Here is a 17,166-nt window from a genome sequence, read left to right on the forward strand (position 1 = left end):
GGTTTTGAAATAAAAATATTTGACCACCTTTCGAATATCCAGCAATCGATGGGGGGTGGTTGTGGTTGGATATCAACCACGATTGGACACAATTTTTCCGAAATCGAGATCGACAGGATGTCATTTATTTTTGGATAAAGTTCCAGCCACTATGGAACGAAACGAAAAGGTTAATAGTATCGCAGCTCGTTTTCAGGGGTCGACGAATAGGTTTTTGTTTAATTATTTCATCCGGGTATCGATACTTGCGTTAAATACACGTAGCCATATCGTGCGAAGGCACCTATTTATGAACTCGAACGACTTTCTTTTCAAATAGTGTTCGCAGATTTCGTTCGCAGCAGCATCGATGATTTCGTTACAAATTGAAACGATCAGGTGTTCTATCTGTTCTTTCCGCGCAAATTCCTGCCATTTCAGCTCCGGAAATTGATCAGGAACACACCGAGTAATCGCATTTGCTTCAAACATTTTATAACTCATATTATCGTTTTGGCTTGAATTGCTTGCTTGTTTCTCCAAGAGAAACGATATAGAACAAACTTCGTTCAAAGCTTTAGAGTTCTAGTGTTCGCGACAAGGTTCGCATACCACTTTGCAGCATTTTTGTTGATATCTTGATACGTTTCGACGTTTATTGCATAGCACTTCTCTGTATTTTATTCATTCACTCGTTCAGTTATTGTCATAAAATGTTCCTTTCTTTGCGTACGCTTTACAATGGCGGGCGCGGAACACATCGATTAAACTAGTTCGTTGGTATATGAAACATTTGTACATAGTTTTATAATATAAATCTCTAGACGTGTTGTTACGCCAAGACGAATAAATACCATGCGATCAATTTGTCAAGTGGATTGGTTTAACAATAGATCACGTTACAATACATTCTACCCTCTCTACTCGATGCTCGAAAACTAGAAAAAAATAACAAAATCCAAGAGATCTATATATAGGATATATGTATAGGTGCACGCTACATTCGCATTTAGTATCTGATGCTCGGAAAATACGTGTAACGTAGTGCAGCATTACGTCTCGAATGCGATTCGCAAAAAAACTAATCTTTCGATGAACGATTCTCCTTCTTCGCATAATCGTGCAAATCGATCAAAACCAAGGAGTCTCGTATAACATTAAAAAGATTTCGGAATCTTGCAAGACAAAAAACAGTAAAACGAAACGTAACAAGGACCATAAATGACGGTAGATAAATAAATTTCGACAAAACTAATCACGATAAATACACGGTGGTAATGCAAACAAATTGCATAAAAAAACAAACAAACGAACGAACGAATTATCGATTGGCCAAATGATCGTTGCAATTCCAGTCGAAAGAATTTCAACGAGTTTTGGACGCGAAACGAGATCTCGCAGATCAACAAACGTGTCCACGCTTTCCGAAGTTTTAAATAATACTGATCTCGTTTTAACTGGTTCTCGCGCAGACTTAACCATCTCTCTCTCTCTCTCTCTCTCTCTCTCTCTCTCTCTCTCTCTCTCTCTCTCTCGCTCTCTCTCTCTCTCTCTCGCTCACTCTCTCTCTCTCTCTCTCTCTCTCTCGCTCTCTCTCTCTCTCTCTCTCTCTCTCTCTCTCTTTCTCGCGCGCGCACACGCACGAGCACATAGTCGCAGGACTAATAGGGAATGACAGAAAAAAAATAGATCGTTCGAGTGAAAAATAATTGAGAGCTAGTTCAAGCCATAACGCTTGTTATAACGCCACCGGATACAGGAAGCCCGGTCGAGCCCATCAGTGCCAGATCTATCTCCCTCGCGGCTTGCCTGCCTTCTGTGATCGCCCAAACGACCAAAGACTGTCCACGTCGGCAATCTGGACGAACCAATATAATTGTTTTCACGTTCTATTACACCAGAATTAAAACTACCACTAGAAGACACTTACCACCGGCCGCGTATGTTCCGTTCAAACTTGTTTGGTATTCACCGGGTGTAGTTTTATAATTGCCTCTCTCATCCATAGAGGTATCTAATTCGGTTGCAATGTACGTTTCAGGACCCAAAAATCCCATCGCGAGTAATACCAAGTCGCATTTGTATACCTAGAAATAAGGCAAATTAAAGAACAGGATAAAAGTTTAAAATATATACATATATTCGACACCATTCTTACCTTCTCCGTTCCAGGAACTTGTTCCATCTTCCAGCGGCCGTTTTCCATCGTCCATGAAACCGTGGTCGTTTTGATTCCACTCACATGACCCTGCCCATCATCTAGGAATTCCTATATCGAAACATGCGGAACGTAACATGGAACTAACAGTATCGGTGACTCATTTTTGTACTTTACTTACTTTAGTTAAAATGCTAAACTGACGCGGATCTCGTCCAAACTTGAGAGACACCTCTTCGTGACCGTAGTCCACTTTGAATACACGTGGAAATTGAGGCCAGGGATTATCTGCAGCCCTCTTGGTCGGAGGTTCCGGTAAAATCTCAAACGTCGTGATCGTGTTGGCACACTTCCGGGCGAGAATCGATTTGTATAAGAACCAGTCAAGAGATGGAAGAAGAGGACGACGAATGATAAAACGCGATCGTATATACCTGTCGCAACGATGTGGCTATGCAGTCGCATCCAGTGTCACCACCACCTATTATGATAACGTCCTTGTCCGTAGCCATCAGACGCATGTCGGGAGGAGTAAACTTATCTATTTGTCTTCTTTGCGAATGCTCCAGGAAGTTGACAGCGAAGTGAATACCGTCGAGTTGTCGACCAGGTATGTCCAAGTCTCTCGGTCGGGTCGCCCCAGTGCAAAGCAACAACGCGTCATACTGCTCGCGCAGAGTCTAGAAAAATCAGATCGCCAGAAAAATCAAATCTATTCTCGTACATGGGCAATTGAAAACGCGATATACGTAGATTCGTACGAAACAATAATTCTGAATCGTGTCGAACCTGAGCAGAGATATCTTTTCCAACATCGACGCTCGATTTGAAGACAATTCCCTCTGCACCGAGAAGGGCCACTCTTCTTTCAACGAGCAGTTTCGACAGCTTCATACTCGGTATTCCGTACCGCAGAAGACCGCCGATTCGATCGTTTCTTTCGAAAACTGTCACGGAATGTCCCGCCTTGTTCAACTGTTGAGCCGCAGCCAAGCCCGCCGGTCCCGAACCGATTACGGCTACTCGCCGACCGGTTCTCGTTTTAGGCGGTTGCGGCACGATCCAACCCTGCTCGAACGCGTGATCAATGATGGCGCACTCGATATTTTTGATAGTGACAGCTGGTTCGGATATCCCCAAGACACAAGCACCCTCGCATGGAGCGGGACAAACTCTCCCTGTGAATTCTAACAGCGACACATTGGCTTTAGGTTCGATCAGTTATTCGAAAGACCAACCGGTCCCCGTGTCGTACCAACCTGGAAAGTTATTAGTTTGTAGCAATTGGTTCAAAGCTTCCTTCCAATTTGACTGAAAAACGAGATCGTTCCACTTCGGAATAATGTTTCCTAGTGGGCAGCCGTGACTGCTTTGACAGAACGGCACGCCGCATTCCATACATCTTGCAGCTTGGGTACGCAAGCCTTTGCGAACACCTTGGAAATTATAGATTTCGTCCCAATCGTTTAGACGATCCTTGGCAGGCCGATACACGCTCGTTTGTCTCCTGTACTTCATAAATCCTCTAAAAGCGATATTACATGAATCGAAGCTCGAGAAGTAGAAGTAGAAGTAGAAGTAAAAATAGAAACAAAGATGTGGATTCGGTGCAATTTTGGAGATACTTTACCATCTCGTTCAATTTCTACCTTATTTTGTCTAATTTTCGCTGTTCCATGTCAACATCCACGATAGCATCCTCGATATCTTTCAATTGATTCAACGGAGTTCGAGTATTTCCATTCAAGATTGGTTGCGCAAGTTTGGTTTCCTCGAGTTGTTTCAGAGCACGCTGATACTCGTACGGAAATACTTTGACAAATCGTGTTGTCGGTTCAGGCCACAGCATTAGCAAATCCTTCGCGATCAAGGAATCAGTCTTTTCGACAAACTCTTCCAGAAGAGTTTTTACGTAAATTATATCTTCCGGGTTGACCAGCGGAAGTAATTCCACCATTTCGGGGTTGCATTTGCTAAGAAATCAATGGGAGAAATTCAGTCGAACGTGTTTCATGATACGACAAAAGACAGGTTGCGAGCGAGCATCGGTACCTCTTGAAAGAGCCGTCCACGTCCAACACGTAAGCAGTTCCGCCGGACATTCCAGCCGCGAAATTTCGCCCGGTTAAGCCCAAAATGATCGCGCACCCGCCGGTCATGTATTCGCAGCCATGATCTCCCACACCTTCTACCACAACCGTCGCTCCGCTGTTGCGAACGCTGAATCTTTCGGCAGCGATACCCCGGAAGTAAGCTTTACCGGATGTTGCGCCGTAAAGACAAACATTGCCGACGATCACGTTCGCATCGGAATCGAAAGTAGATTCCTTCGGCGGATATATAACGATCTCTCCGCCGCATAGACCCTAAAAGTCCAACGTGAAAATGTCAAAACAACAGGTGTCTAATTACCGTGTATGTACTCACTTTTCCAACGTAGTCGTTCGCATCGCCCTCGAGAGTGACGTGAACACCTTTAGTCATGAAAGCGCAAAAGCTCTGTCCAGCAGAACCCTTCATTCGTATGTTGATACTACCCTCGGGAAGACCGTCTTCGCCGTACAATCTACGAGCAAAACGTTACATTCGATGGTACCAAAATCACTCGGTTATGTTGTTCGGGTTAACACGATGGAACGATCGATACGGAGAACGGAGACTTACTTTGAAATATGATAGCTTAAAGTCGACACGAATGCTCGACACTCGTTATTGATATCTAATTGAATGTCGACCGAATTCCGTTTCCCATCTAGCACATCCCTTGCCATCTCGATCACACGATTGTCTAGACGATTTTCCAGTTGGAAGTCCTGTGTCATCGATCCACCTTTAATGTTCACTCCTGGTCGGAGTTCCAGCGCACTGCGCAAAATATTATCGAGGTTTAGCATTCTAGCTTTCTCGATGGACACGTTTTTTCGAACCCTCAACAGATCGGTACGTCCAATCAGATCTTGAAACTTACGGATTCCCAGCGCAGCCATGTACGAGCGTACCTGATCGAACAGACAACAGATTATCTCTAGCATCATCTGGTCAGCAGGGAAATCTGAATTCGATTCGCCACGTACCTCGTCCGCTAACGCGAAGAAAAAGTTGATAACATGTTCCGGTTTCCCTTCGAATTTCTTTCGCAGCGCTGGATCCTGCGTCGCGATGCCTACAGGGCACGTGTTCAAGTGACATTTCCTCATCATCGTGCAGCCCAAAGAGATCAGCGGCGCGGTGCTGAATCCAAATTCGTCCGCGCCCAATATAGCCGCTACCATGATGTCGAATCCCGTGCGCAATTGTCCGTCTGCCTGAACCACGACTCGCGAACGAAGGTTGTTCAAGGTTAGTACCTGATGAGTTTCCGCGATTCCCAACTCCCACGGTAAACCCGCGGATTTGATCCCGGTCCAGCTACTGGCACCGGTTCCACCATCGTGACCAGATATTACGATATGTTCCGCTTTTCCCTGTTTCGAGATGTTTCAAGCGAATTAGTTAGAAACTAATCGAGGAACGATTACGAGAGGTACTTTACGGTATCGTTGTTACCTTGGCCACACCTGCCGCGACTACACCCACTCCAACTTCCGAAACCAGTTTCACAGAAATACGGGCTTTGGGGTTTGCACATTTTAAATCGTAAATAAGTTCTGCGAGGTCCTCGATCGAATAGATGTCGTGATGAGGTGGTGGTGAAATTAATCCCACGCCTGGTACCGAATGCCTCGTTGCAGCTATTTCTGCGGTAACCTGTAAGCGATCGGGGTTTAACTTTAGCATGCCATTTTTCCGATCGTAGGTACACACTCTGCTGTCGGCCTTCACCTTGTAACCAGGCAATTCACCACCTTCGCCCGGTTTTGCTCCTTGCGCCATTTTAATTTGGAGATCGTCGGCGTTCGCCAAATAGCTCGAGGTTACTCCGAACCGGCCACTGGCAACTTGCTTGATAGCAGATCGTTTATTAAATTCTGGATCTTGATAGAGATATCTGCAGCAAGAGAATGTCTTGGATCGCTTTAGAACCCTCGCGAACGCCTCGCCTCGACCTTGCACGGTCACGCTCGTGTTTCCTTACCTATCCGCGTTCTCGCCTCCTTCGCCGGTATTCGATTTGCCTCCGATACGATTCATTGCGATCGCTAAAGTCGAATGTGCTTCCATTGAAATACTGCCAAAACTCATGGCACCGGTTGCAAAACGTTTTACAATTTCGGAAGCAGGTTCGACTTGATCGACGGGTATAGAATTGTCCGGGGTTTCGATAAATTCCAACTGTCCTCGCAATGTACAAGCCCTTACCATCTCCATTGTCGTCTTCCGGTATTTTTCATACGCATTTTGGTTCTTCGAAGTAACGTAATCCTAGAAACCCAACTCGTGAAAGAAAGGAGAAACGAAGAATGCGATTCTTTTCAAAGATAAAATTAACACGTCGCGATCACGGTTGCGATCCCGGAAAATCGCAGAAAACGATCGAGTCGACGTACTTGTAGATTGGCGACACTGTCGGGATCGTTTATGTGTTTCTCTCCACCGGCACGCCAATGATAAATTCCTGGATTCCGAATAACGAGCATATCCATTCGTTTGTCCAAGTAGGTCATCTGATGTCTCTCGTACGCCTCCCTCGCCAAAATCTCGAACGTGACACCACCGATGCGCGACTGTGTGCCCTGTAAAATCAAAGCTGGATACAAATACGACACGGCGTAGATTCGGGTCGGAGAATTTTTACGTTCGGGACGACGCGAGATCGCGTCAAGGGTTACGTCATCGAAAACTTTATAATCATAGATCGTTCATTAATTGGATCCAGTTTCTAATCATTCGTACCTCGATTGCGTTGGATTAAAAAATATTTCAATCGGTGAAATCCGAACGAGATGCGATCGAAGCAATTAACGTAATCAACGTACCTTGAAACATTTGTCGATCACTTCGTTCGACAAACCGACCGCTTCGAAAATTTGTGCTCCTTTGTACGATTGCAACGTGGAGATTCCCATTTTCGCCATAACCTTCGCAATACCCCTTTCCATCGCTTCCGCGTAATTCTACGACATTTGAAAAATTACACTTGCAACATCTCCGATAACGTGCTGCATGACAACGCAAAAATGCGAACTTTAAGTTTGGAACTAACCGCGCATAATGCATTGTCGGTCAACGACGAATCGAGTACGCCGTCCGCGCGAAGATTTCTCGCCATCTCGAACACGAGGTACGGACAAATCGCGTCCGCTCCATAACCGAGTAGCAAACAAATCTGATGTACCTCCCTGGCCTCGGCGGTTTCAACGACAAGACCGACCTTCATACGTTGCCTTTCTTCGATTAAATTGTGATGCACCGCACCGAGAGTCAGTAGACTGCTCACAGGTACTCTGAGAACGTATCGTGAAATATTAAACACCGTACAGTACAGAAACGAGACGCGCTCGTCGATTTTAGCTCACCTATCCGGACCTCCGCGACGATCCGAAAGAATTAGAAACTGATAGCCGTCCCTTGCGGCCTGATTCGCTTCGCGGTTAACGCGTTCCAGCGTAGCCAACAAACCGGACGGACCGTTCTCCACGGGATAGGTCGTATCGATAGTTTTGCTCTTCCAATTGCGATACTTTGTTCGTTTGATCACGTCCAAATCTTCCAACGATAATATGGGTTGTGGTAAAAATAATCGATGAACTTGCAATTCGTTTGGCTCCAAGATATTACTCTCTGGTCCGATCGGGCAAAGCATAGACATCACGATCTTTTCTCGAAACGGGTCGATCGGAGGATTCGTAACCTGTTGACAATATTATGGAGGACGTATTGCAGATTCGAGAGATTCGGAGAAACGGGAAACGGGAAATGGGAAACGGGAACCGGGAAACGCGAGCAAAGGCAAATCACACACCTGCGCAAACAGCTGTTTAAAGTACTCGTAGATCAGTGGCTGAAACTGGGAAAGACAAGCGAGGGGCGCATCGTTTCCCATCGAGCCTAACGCTTCTTTCCTAAACGATAACGAGAAGAACGTTAAACAAAGGTTAAAGGATATAACATGCAATCGTCTTCCGACCGATGCCAACAGAAAATAAAGAACGTACTTTGACTGCATCATCGGCAGCAGCAACATGTTTATAGTCTCGAGCGTGTATCCATAGAGAGAAAGCCTCTTATCGCCTCCCCAAACTCGATTCACGGCAGATATCGGATTCGTATCGGCCATCGTGTTTATTTCCTGTGTCCAAGAAGGTGGTGCGACCCTGTTCTGTGCATCCACGTCCGCTGCGCGCAATTCTTCCATCGTGATCTACGAAAATTATAAATACGAAATATCGATCGAACAAAAATACTCGTGTTCGTAGTAATGCCGTTCAGAGGAGACTGCGTGTACGCGAAACGTTGCTGTTCATTCGCGACACGAGTACGAACATAAACATGATAAAGAGTACAAGCACGATCGGGAACATGAAACTCACCATCTGTGTGCCGTAACGGCACGAGCACATCATTCGTGCAACAAGGTTTGCAAAAACAGATAGAAACGAATTCGTTTAGTATTAGTGTGGTTGTACGATTAAATAGTCGGACAGTCGGGTAGTTGAGAGAACAGTAGAATAACCAACCGGCAGAATAGAAACAGAATGATTCAACGAAAAGCGATTAAAGAGAAGAGAAGAAATGGAAAGGAAAGAAAAGACAAGACAAGAAAAGAAAAGAAAAGAAAAGAAAAGAAAAGAAAAGAAAAGAAAAGAAAAGAAAAGAAAAGAAAAGAAAAGAAAAGAAAAGAAAAGAAAAGAAAAGAAAAGAAAAGAAAAGAAAAGATGAGAGTACCTGGTCCTTTAACCAGTCGGAATGAGGTCTGCTTCTAGCAATCTGCAACTTTAGCTCAACATCTTGTATAATCCTCTTCTCGAGAGTGTCGACGAGCAGCATTCTTCCGGGCTTCAAACGGCTCTGCAAATAAAACGAGACGCAAATAATTATCGTTGAACAGCATGTACAACCATTCAACGGTCACACGACGGCACTCGATGACGATCCTACGAAGGACTATACAAACCTACGACCTAAATGAAAAATTATACATCACACATGACATGTTTAAAAATAAATAAAACACAACATGATCCTCTAACTGCGGAAACATTGAAGCGATGCGTAGAACAAATTATGAGCGACAAGGGCTGTTTTTACCGAGAGACACGTCTCTCCTATAAAATTGAATCGACGACCAGGTGAGAAAGGTGTATTATAGAAACGTGTGCCCGATTATCAATTCGAGCAAAACCTGTTCTTGCGGATATACAAGTTGGTCGTGGGCATGCATTTAGGGAGAGAAACCGGAATGGGTTCGGAAGGGTGGGACGAAGAACGAATAATGAAGAGTGAGAGTATAAAGAATGTCAGAGACGATGAACGTGGAAAGGAAGATCTTCGATAGTTTCCTGTATCGGTTAGTTTAAACAACAGAAACGAGCCCCCTGCCTTTTGCAACAATAGGTTCTGAACTCGATTGAAATTCGATCGAGATCCAAATTCGATTCGTATCCGGGAGTTAAGAAACGTTTCCTCGTTGCGCACAGTCTTCCTAGTTAGTCCTCCTAGAGCTGAAATGTTGTATGTCGTATAGAAAAGAAAGGAAGCATATCGAAGCGCACAGATGGAATCGTCCGCTAAAAGTCAATTCGACTAGAAAACTTTGATCCGGTAGGTGGGCCTGTACGGTGATGTGTCTACTTCCTCGTTTACCTTCAGGATTACATTGCTGGGCGGAGTATCATAGACGCCCACTTCGGACGCCATCACCATCATGTTATCCTTAGTGACGTAGAAGCGCGACGGGCGCAGGCCGTTTCTGCCAAACAAAAATTCAAAAAAGTCTTTTGTATTACCACCTCAGTGTCGCGCGTTATTATCAACTGATTGTGAGACTATATTCTTGTTCGCTTTGTTTTCTCGCATTGTCTTCCTGTTAGCGCTCGTTTACGTATGCGTGTTTACGCGTACGCATGTGCATGTATATGTATACATATACACACATGTACACGTACACACATATATACACATATACATACCACTAACATTTATATATACGAGTATATATCGCACACATCCGCACACATACGTACATACGCACACGTACACACGTACATCCATACACACACGCGCGCGCGTATATGTATCGTATGTATGTATATATTGTATATATATACGTACAAAACACCTGGCAGTTTCCTTTCGTCCTTCTCCTTCGATCATGGTTCACGCTTTCACGCTCACAGATTCTCACATTCTCGTTCGTGCACTCAATCTCACACCGTCGCTCTCCTCGTCGCGTGTCACGCCTAGTCGTACACATACAATCCCTGCTTACCAGTCAACTTTCGAACAAGAACGAATGTGTCCGCCCAATTAATTGCGGTTTCCATTTTATGATTCTACAGAGAAAACGAAGCGGAGGAAAAGATACTTTGAACGAAGTTTTAAAGATTGGGCAAAATTCGAACTCGAGGAACGGAACCGGTTCGCGCGTGGTCGAGGAGAGCGAAGAGAACGGGCAGAAAGCACATGGTGGTTTCGGTCGGGCAAGACGAAAGAAAAACGTCGGTTCTACCTGTCGAGAATAGCGCCAACGTAACGGCCATCGGTAAAGGTCAAAAGAGCCGGACCATCCCAAGGTTCCATCGCGCAAGCCGCCCAGTGATAAAAGTTCCGCTTCTCGGTTGCCATCGTCAGGTCGTTCTGCCAAGCTTCCGGGACCATTGTCATCACAGCCTAAACGTTCCACGTGACATTGTTAAACTCGAACAGTGGCACGCGTAATACACGTGTGCAACAACGGCGTAAACTTAGTTGTATTCGTTACCTCTGGCAAAGATCGTTGTCCAGCCATCACTAAGAATTCGAGAACGCAATCGGCAGCTCCGGAATCGGACAAATTCGGTTCCACCACGGGATACAGTTGCTTCAATTGTTCACCGTACAGCTTGCTGCTCATTACACCTTCTCGGGCTTTCATAAAGTTTACGTTTCCCCTTAAAGTATTGATCTCTCCGTTGTGCGCCAACAGTCTGTAACATGTACACATTCGATGGTTCGAAGAAAGTTCGTGACAAAACGAACAGTGATAACGAAACTGTACTTACCGAAGCGGATGCGCCCTTTCCCAACTTGGAAACGTGTTGGTGGAAAATCTCGTATGAACCAATGCCAAATACGTCTCAAATTTTGGGGACTTGATCGGTATGCGAAAACAAAGGTATCGACAAGTAAATAAACGAATTGCGCGCGATAGGTACCGATGTGGACAACGTTGACGCAACGTTGCATTCATCCGTATCGGCTACACGTACGATATTCACCTTCAAATCCAAAAAGTAAAGCCACAGCTGATCCGCCGTCAGTTGGCCTTTGTACACGATAATTCGCAAGGAGAGCGAACATATGTAGTATCTAATTCCCGGTCGTGGTATAGTGTGGGACGATCTTTTTCTTAATACGAAAACCTATGAATTCGAGGCAACGGATCAAGCTAGTCGAGCAATTTCTCGACAATTTCTTGGTAAAACCGACGACTATATCGTATGTATACCTGACGTTCGAGAGTGGCATCGTCTTGATCACCGGTAACGAACACTTGACGCATATAAGGCTCGCATTTCTGCGCCACTCGACCGATCTTTGTATCGTCGGTTGGAACATCGTGCCAACAAATTACCTGCGAAACGAAAGTACGATACAGAGGGGCGAAGCGATACAAACAGAAAGAACAAAAACGGAAAATAAGTTTTTAATCGAAATATTTTCGTACTCTGAGGTTGCATTCCTCGGCCAACTGTTCGAACAGCGTTTCCGTCTGTTCGTGCGAGTTCTTATCCAGAAACAATATTCCAGTGGCATAGCGACCAAACGGCGGCAGCTCGATATTTTGTTCTTTTCTGGAGGAAAAAAGAAAAAAACAGACGGTTAGATGCAGCACTTTCTTTTATACTTATGTATACGTTATAACAAAAGAAACGTATGAACCGCGAAAAACGGATCGAGGTCGTCGATAGACGCCCGAATCTTAAGTTCGCTCGCGGAACATTCCCGTGGGCAATTCGTCTACCAGCATGTTATCGTCTAAAGTTACATTCGCTTCCTGTTACATGTTGTATACATACGGATTCGCGTGTCCATTGCAAATCGTTAACGATCATCGGAGATCGATACGCTGATAAAATCGAAAAGTATTCCGATCGATCGAACGCGAATCACGCCGGCGATACGTGCAAGAAAACTTGACCCCGATCAGAAATTAGATCGTGTACGTTGACGCGAAGACCGATCGAAAAAGAGGGAAGGGAAGAAGAGGACACACAGCCGGATACGATCGAAAAAATAAGAATCTAAAAAGAAAAGAGAAAAGCGCGATTACGCTGCGAAAGAGTTGTGTAGTCGAATGTCGCGTCACGAGTGCTGTTGTTCCGTAATAATAGATCAATTTACTGAGAACGATAAGAAGGTAAACACGCAATAATTGCTGCGACATAGACACGCGACACACAGTACGATAGATAACCTAGAAATTACGATATCGTGAACTCGCGATAGCGACGGAGTTGACGGAATCGTCGCGCGTCACGAACGATGCGTCGGAAGGTTCTGATAGACGAGTAGAAAGTAAAAAGCAACCGTCGCACTATGAAATCTAGCGATCGCTTACCGAACTTGCTCGGCATAATAGTCGTGCGGAATTGCGCATAATAGACCGGCTCCGTCTCCGGTGTCGTTATCACAGGCGCAGGCACCGCGATGGTTCATGCGTGCCGATAGAATCTCTGCGTCGCGAACGATCTGCCAAGCGATTACGAGACCAAAGTTTTCAACGATTAGATTTTCTTGCGAACAAGCTTCTGATCGAAAATCGGAACCACGGATCCCATCCTACCTACCTTGTGCGACCTTTTTCCATCTATCGCCACGATGAATCCAACGCCGCAAGCATCTTTCTCGAGGGACGGGTCGTACAAAGCCTGTTTCGGAGGGTATGTCCAACTCTGAACTCCATTCATATTTTTAATCTGTAACAAACGTTGAAGCGGCAAGGGTACACCTCGTTACGGTTGACGCGGAAAAGCATCGGTTCGTACAATATCGTACCGTCGCGCACCACAACCGTACACATACTCCTCGAGCGAGCGATCCTACGATAGTGCGCCGCAGTTTGAACGAGATCGATCGCCGCTACTAGCTGCTACAGCGTCACCGCGACCATTATCGACGCGAACGTCGATATCGATACCGATAAACCGCCGTTCGTTACGTAATCCCGTGCGCAATATTCGAACGCTTAATGCAATAGATAAACTATATCCGCCGTAGAAGAAGAGAAGAAGAGAGAAGCAGGGAGACAGCAGCAGCCGCCGCCGACAAACACATATACGCGCGCGCGCAGAGAGGCAGAGGCAGAGAGAGAGAGAGAGAGAGAGAGAGAGAGAGAGAGAGAGAGAAATCACAAACGATCGAACCGGGGAAATATTCCAGCTCTTAATTTCAAAGTTGATGGTTCTTCGAAACAAGAATGTTGCGCCCGAATCAACTGCGCGATCTCTCTCTCTCTCTCTCTCTCTCTCTCTCTCGCGTCGATATACATATGTACATAGATAGTTAGAGAAACCTGACCCGTTCGTAAGATCGATGCGGTCTTCCGTTGGTCAGCGGCTCGTTGTTTCTTCTTATCCACTTTTTGAAATACGATGATGCGTTGCGAACTCTATCCGGAAGAAGATCGATACCGCTGACAGAGAGAGGTCACTCGTTACGTCGAGTTTCGAGCGATCGGTAACCGTGTACATACAACGCCAACGCTAGCGTACTTCGATTTCCAATTCTCTCGAAGGTAACACGAGATATTCGAGCAACAAGAGCAGATTCGAGTACAACGAATCGATCGGATCGATTGACCGCTGTCAACTATGAATCGTGTCATCGCGGTTGGCTACATTCTCGTATCGTTTACAGATTCGCAGAGATTCGAACGCACGAAATTTAATCGAAAAATAACACGTTCGCGAATCTAGTCCTTACTCTGGAATTCTTTGCAATTGTAAGAATAGCGCCTCTTACAATTTCACGCCGATGCATCGTATCATATTTACTTAAACATCTGAAATTATTCCATCGAATCCATAAAAAAAAGAAATAAAACAATCTTGCTAATGACGCTACAATTAGTCGAGTGTGCTTATTCATAATTATATATTCTTTATTTTGGAACGCGTTTGCGTTCCCGTCGCTTTAACTTCGTAATTTCACTCTTCTCGTTTTCTCGACAGCATTTTATCGTCGCATCAATCGTAATACACATTTTCTACGCACTTCCCTGTTATTTCCGGTTTTCAGCTTCCCCTTATAGAATCGAATGCTGGAGCCGCGTGAACGCTTTTTATTTTCCGCCTCGAAGGTTAAGACGGCGCAAATCGATTGCGTCGTCTCGCGTCGCGTGGTGTCGTTTGGTTTATCTAGGAGAAAATAATTTGTTCTAGCAATACGTTACAAATGCGTAATTGTATCAAAAATTGCGAAAATACGCCGAGAGTATACCGACGGTATATGTAACTGGTACGCTGACGGCAGTTTGTAAAATTCCTCTGCCATATTCGAAACGTAACAGCAATTTTAACGCATAATCGATTCCCGTTGCGCAGGTTTTTCGTCTACTCGGCAACTCGACCGATAGGCTTAGCTGACAGCAATATTTGGTTCGTTGCCAAAGTCCCAACACAACCTGGAAAACACTCGGTTTCCCTTAAAATACATTTCTATTTTGGCAACGCAAAAGTCATTGATAACGACGCGTCGCGACGCGAGCCGACGTTTCAATATTCCATCTACTCGAATTCTGTACGCCGATTGTACACGACGTTTGTGCCAAACAAACGTTCTAACGTTGTTCGATCTCCCGCTCGGCTGGACGTTCGGAGTAAGAATAGCCGTCGTGCTTCTCGACACAGGAATTCTTTTCACGATGACAATGAAACGATGGTCCGCGTTCATCGATACCTTTCGTACGACTCCTCGAATACGCATGTTTGGATAATTCGCGTATATAGGAACACGGGGACGCGTTAAATCTGTGCTCTTCGACGATTTATTTCGATCACTAATACTTTATGCTCTTGTTACAAATCGTTGAGGAAATATCTACAAATAGCTTACCATTCTTGAAAACAATTATCTTCGATCGCTTACCGAATATTAATTGGAGCGATAATGATCCGATATCGGATGGCGGGAATTCCTGTCGAGAGGGACAATTGATGAGATATATCCGCGGAACAGGATTCGTTCTACCCAACAAATAATTCGAAACGAAGAAACGAAAAGCTGTTGCTATCAAAATCTAGCAGATTTCTCGAATGCCGATAAACCTTAACGACTCTTCGGAGAAGGAACTACGCAACTGGATGCGCACTCGAGTGTATCGATTTTTAAACCGAAACTATATGTCTGTGACATGTATGGATTCGACCGAGAATAATCGACGAGTTTGCAGAAATAACCAATTAATAATGTACCGACGAAATTTTTGATTTTCAAAAATTCGTTATGATATCATTCGCCTCGTTGTATTTACATTTTTCATCCACACTCTTGCACAGAATTTGGAGTTATCAGGACCTTGCCGATCGTCCATCTACGACTTTCGATTAACACGATGCGACGGCACGTGGTGCTAAAAATTACCAATAGGAAGTAACGGATCCGTCGAGACTCTCTCTCTCTCTCTCTCTCTCTCTCTCGTATGTTTGTACGAGAACGCAAACGAGAAGCTGTAAATCGGTAAAACAAGCTGTAAAACGAACGAACGAACACGGTACAGTGATTTTTCACAAACGAAACAATGTTCACTGATTTTACGCTCGCTATTGGCTCATCCACACATCCGGTCGCGTGTACACGTTCTTTGCTCGTTCACAGACCTCGATATCGAAATAATTTAAACACGATTTTGTTTCCGACCAATATTTCATATATTTTTGAAAATAATATTCTTCTCGAATGAAATGTTACATCGAAACAGACCTTTCCACAAAATATCCATTAAGGATAACCACAGCATTTACGTACCAAACGACGACTGAGAAGACGAACGAGAAACAGAAATCCACTTACCTCCCGTCTTATGGTGAAACAGTAATGGTGATGTTACGCGTACGGTTGCACTTCTATTCGATTCTTTGCCAAATTTGCGCGAATGTAAACGCTTTCGTCCGTCTCGTCGAGGTCTTGGGTCTCGAATTTAAAAAAAAAAAAAATAGATATCTCATTAAGGGTTTTCGTGGTATTACGCTTGCTCGCCTTTTTTGCAACTATTTCTTTGCCAGGTTGCTAACTCGGACCTAACCCAGACCGGGCGTTGCGTCGACAGACGCGTTTCAACCGATCCCTTTTTTTCTCGAAGTCAAATTCTTTCGAAACTATTTGTCAAACGTATCGATACAGAGAAATCTAACTTAACGGACCAATTTCTGAAATTGCTCGGAACCGATGATACAGCACCGTGATAAGTAGAAATTTCGAGAGAATTGTAATGATGAACCGGGCACGAACCGACCGTCTCAACTGCTGCGACTCGACTAAATTTGAATCAAGCAAGAATCAAGGCAAGGCAGTCGATCCTATGCCCACCTATGCCTATCCAAAGAGTCGAATGCTAAGAAATTTTTTCGTTTCGGTAAACGCGACGATGCCGCCTCACTCGGCAAATTTCCAGTCAATGTCGGTTAAACGTTAAACCGTAATACGCATCTGCGCTCTGCTACTAGCTGCGACTTGCGACCACTTCCAGCCAACGCTCTGTATCTCGAAACGCGATTTCATTGGCTGTTACGACACGATCTGGAACGAATCACGATCATCGCAATCGCGGCATCGATCGATCGCGTCCGAAATTTCTACGTGTTCGGCTTCTACATTCTACTTTCGTTCCTTTCGTTTCTCTCGTATCTCAGCGATTAGTCTTTGGCGAATATTTCCGAAGCATCCACACG

The 17,166-nt window shown here is 44.8% G+C and overlaps 1 protein-coding gene across 4 annotated transcripts; it reads right to left on the reverse strand.

Annotated features, from left to right (window-relative positions):
• Window positions 1-103: 103 nt before the first annotated feature.
• On the reverse strand, window positions 104-17,030 carry LOC117218009 (uncharacterized). Of its 4 annotated transcripts, none has more exons than XM_033465996.2 (32): window positions 16,289-17,030; window positions 13,066-13,194; window positions 12,837-12,967; window positions 11,943-12,069; window positions 11,724-11,849; window positions 11,494-11,637; window positions 11,278-11,366; window positions 10,998-11,202; window positions 10,746-10,906; window positions 9,881-9,986; window positions 8,963-9,085; window positions 8,233-8,438; window positions 8,040-8,139; window positions 7,594-7,928; window positions 7,281-7,521; window positions 7,054-7,191; window positions 6,625-6,810; window positions 6,213-6,499; window positions 5,960-6,125; window positions 5,684-5,884; window positions 5,212-5,601; window positions 4,802-5,136; window positions 4,565-4,703; window positions 4,190-4,503; window positions 3,787-4,110; window positions 3,397-3,662; window positions 2,927-3,324; window positions 2,572-2,817; window positions 2,319-2,486; window positions 2,138-2,248; window positions 1,910-2,066; window positions 104-1,837 (listed from the first exon to the last, which is right to left on the reverse strand). In XM_033465996.2, exons 2-32 carry the CDS (start codon window positions 13,183-13,185, stop codon window positions 1,701-1,703), a joined length of 6,177 nt encoding a protein of 2,058 aa, XP_033321887.1. In that variant the 5' UTR covers window positions 13,186-13,194; window positions 16,289-17,030; the 3' UTR covers window positions 104-1,700. The 4 variants fall into 4 exon arrangements, with proteins under 4 accessions (XP_033321887.1, XP_076375339.1, XP_076375364.1 ...); XM_076519224.1 differs by lacking the exon at window positions 16,289-17,030 and adding an exon at window positions 13,274-13,522; XM_076519249.1 differs by lacking the exon at window positions 16,289-17,030 and adding an exon at window positions 13,264-13,282.
• Between the last annotated feature and the right edge of the window lie 136 nt (window positions 17,031-17,166).

Source organism: Megalopta genalis, chromosome 1 (assembly GCF_051020955.1).
Source record: "Megalopta genalis isolate 19385.01 chromosome 1, iyMegGena1_principal, whole genome shotgun sequence".
Lineage (NCBI taxonomy): Eukaryota > Metazoa > Arthropoda > Insecta > Hymenoptera > Halictidae > Megalopta > Megalopta genalis.

What these genes read in the sequence shown, in the direction of transcription:
- LOC117218009 (XM_033465996.2), bottom strand. Translation starts at nt 13,185, where the DNA reads ATGAATGGAGTTCAGAGTTGGACATACCCTCCGAAACAGGCTTTGTAC. An exon ending in CCAGCAATGTAATCCTGAAG is followed by an intron (nt 9,086 to 9,880) that starts GTAAACGAGGAA and finishes TTTTATTTGCAG; the next exon opens with AGCCGTTTGAAGCCCGGAAG. An exon ending in CCGACTGGTTAAAGGACCAG is followed by an intron (nt 8,439 to 8,962) that starts GTACTCTCATCT and finishes TAATTTTCGTAG; the next exon opens with ATCACGATGGAAGAATTGCG.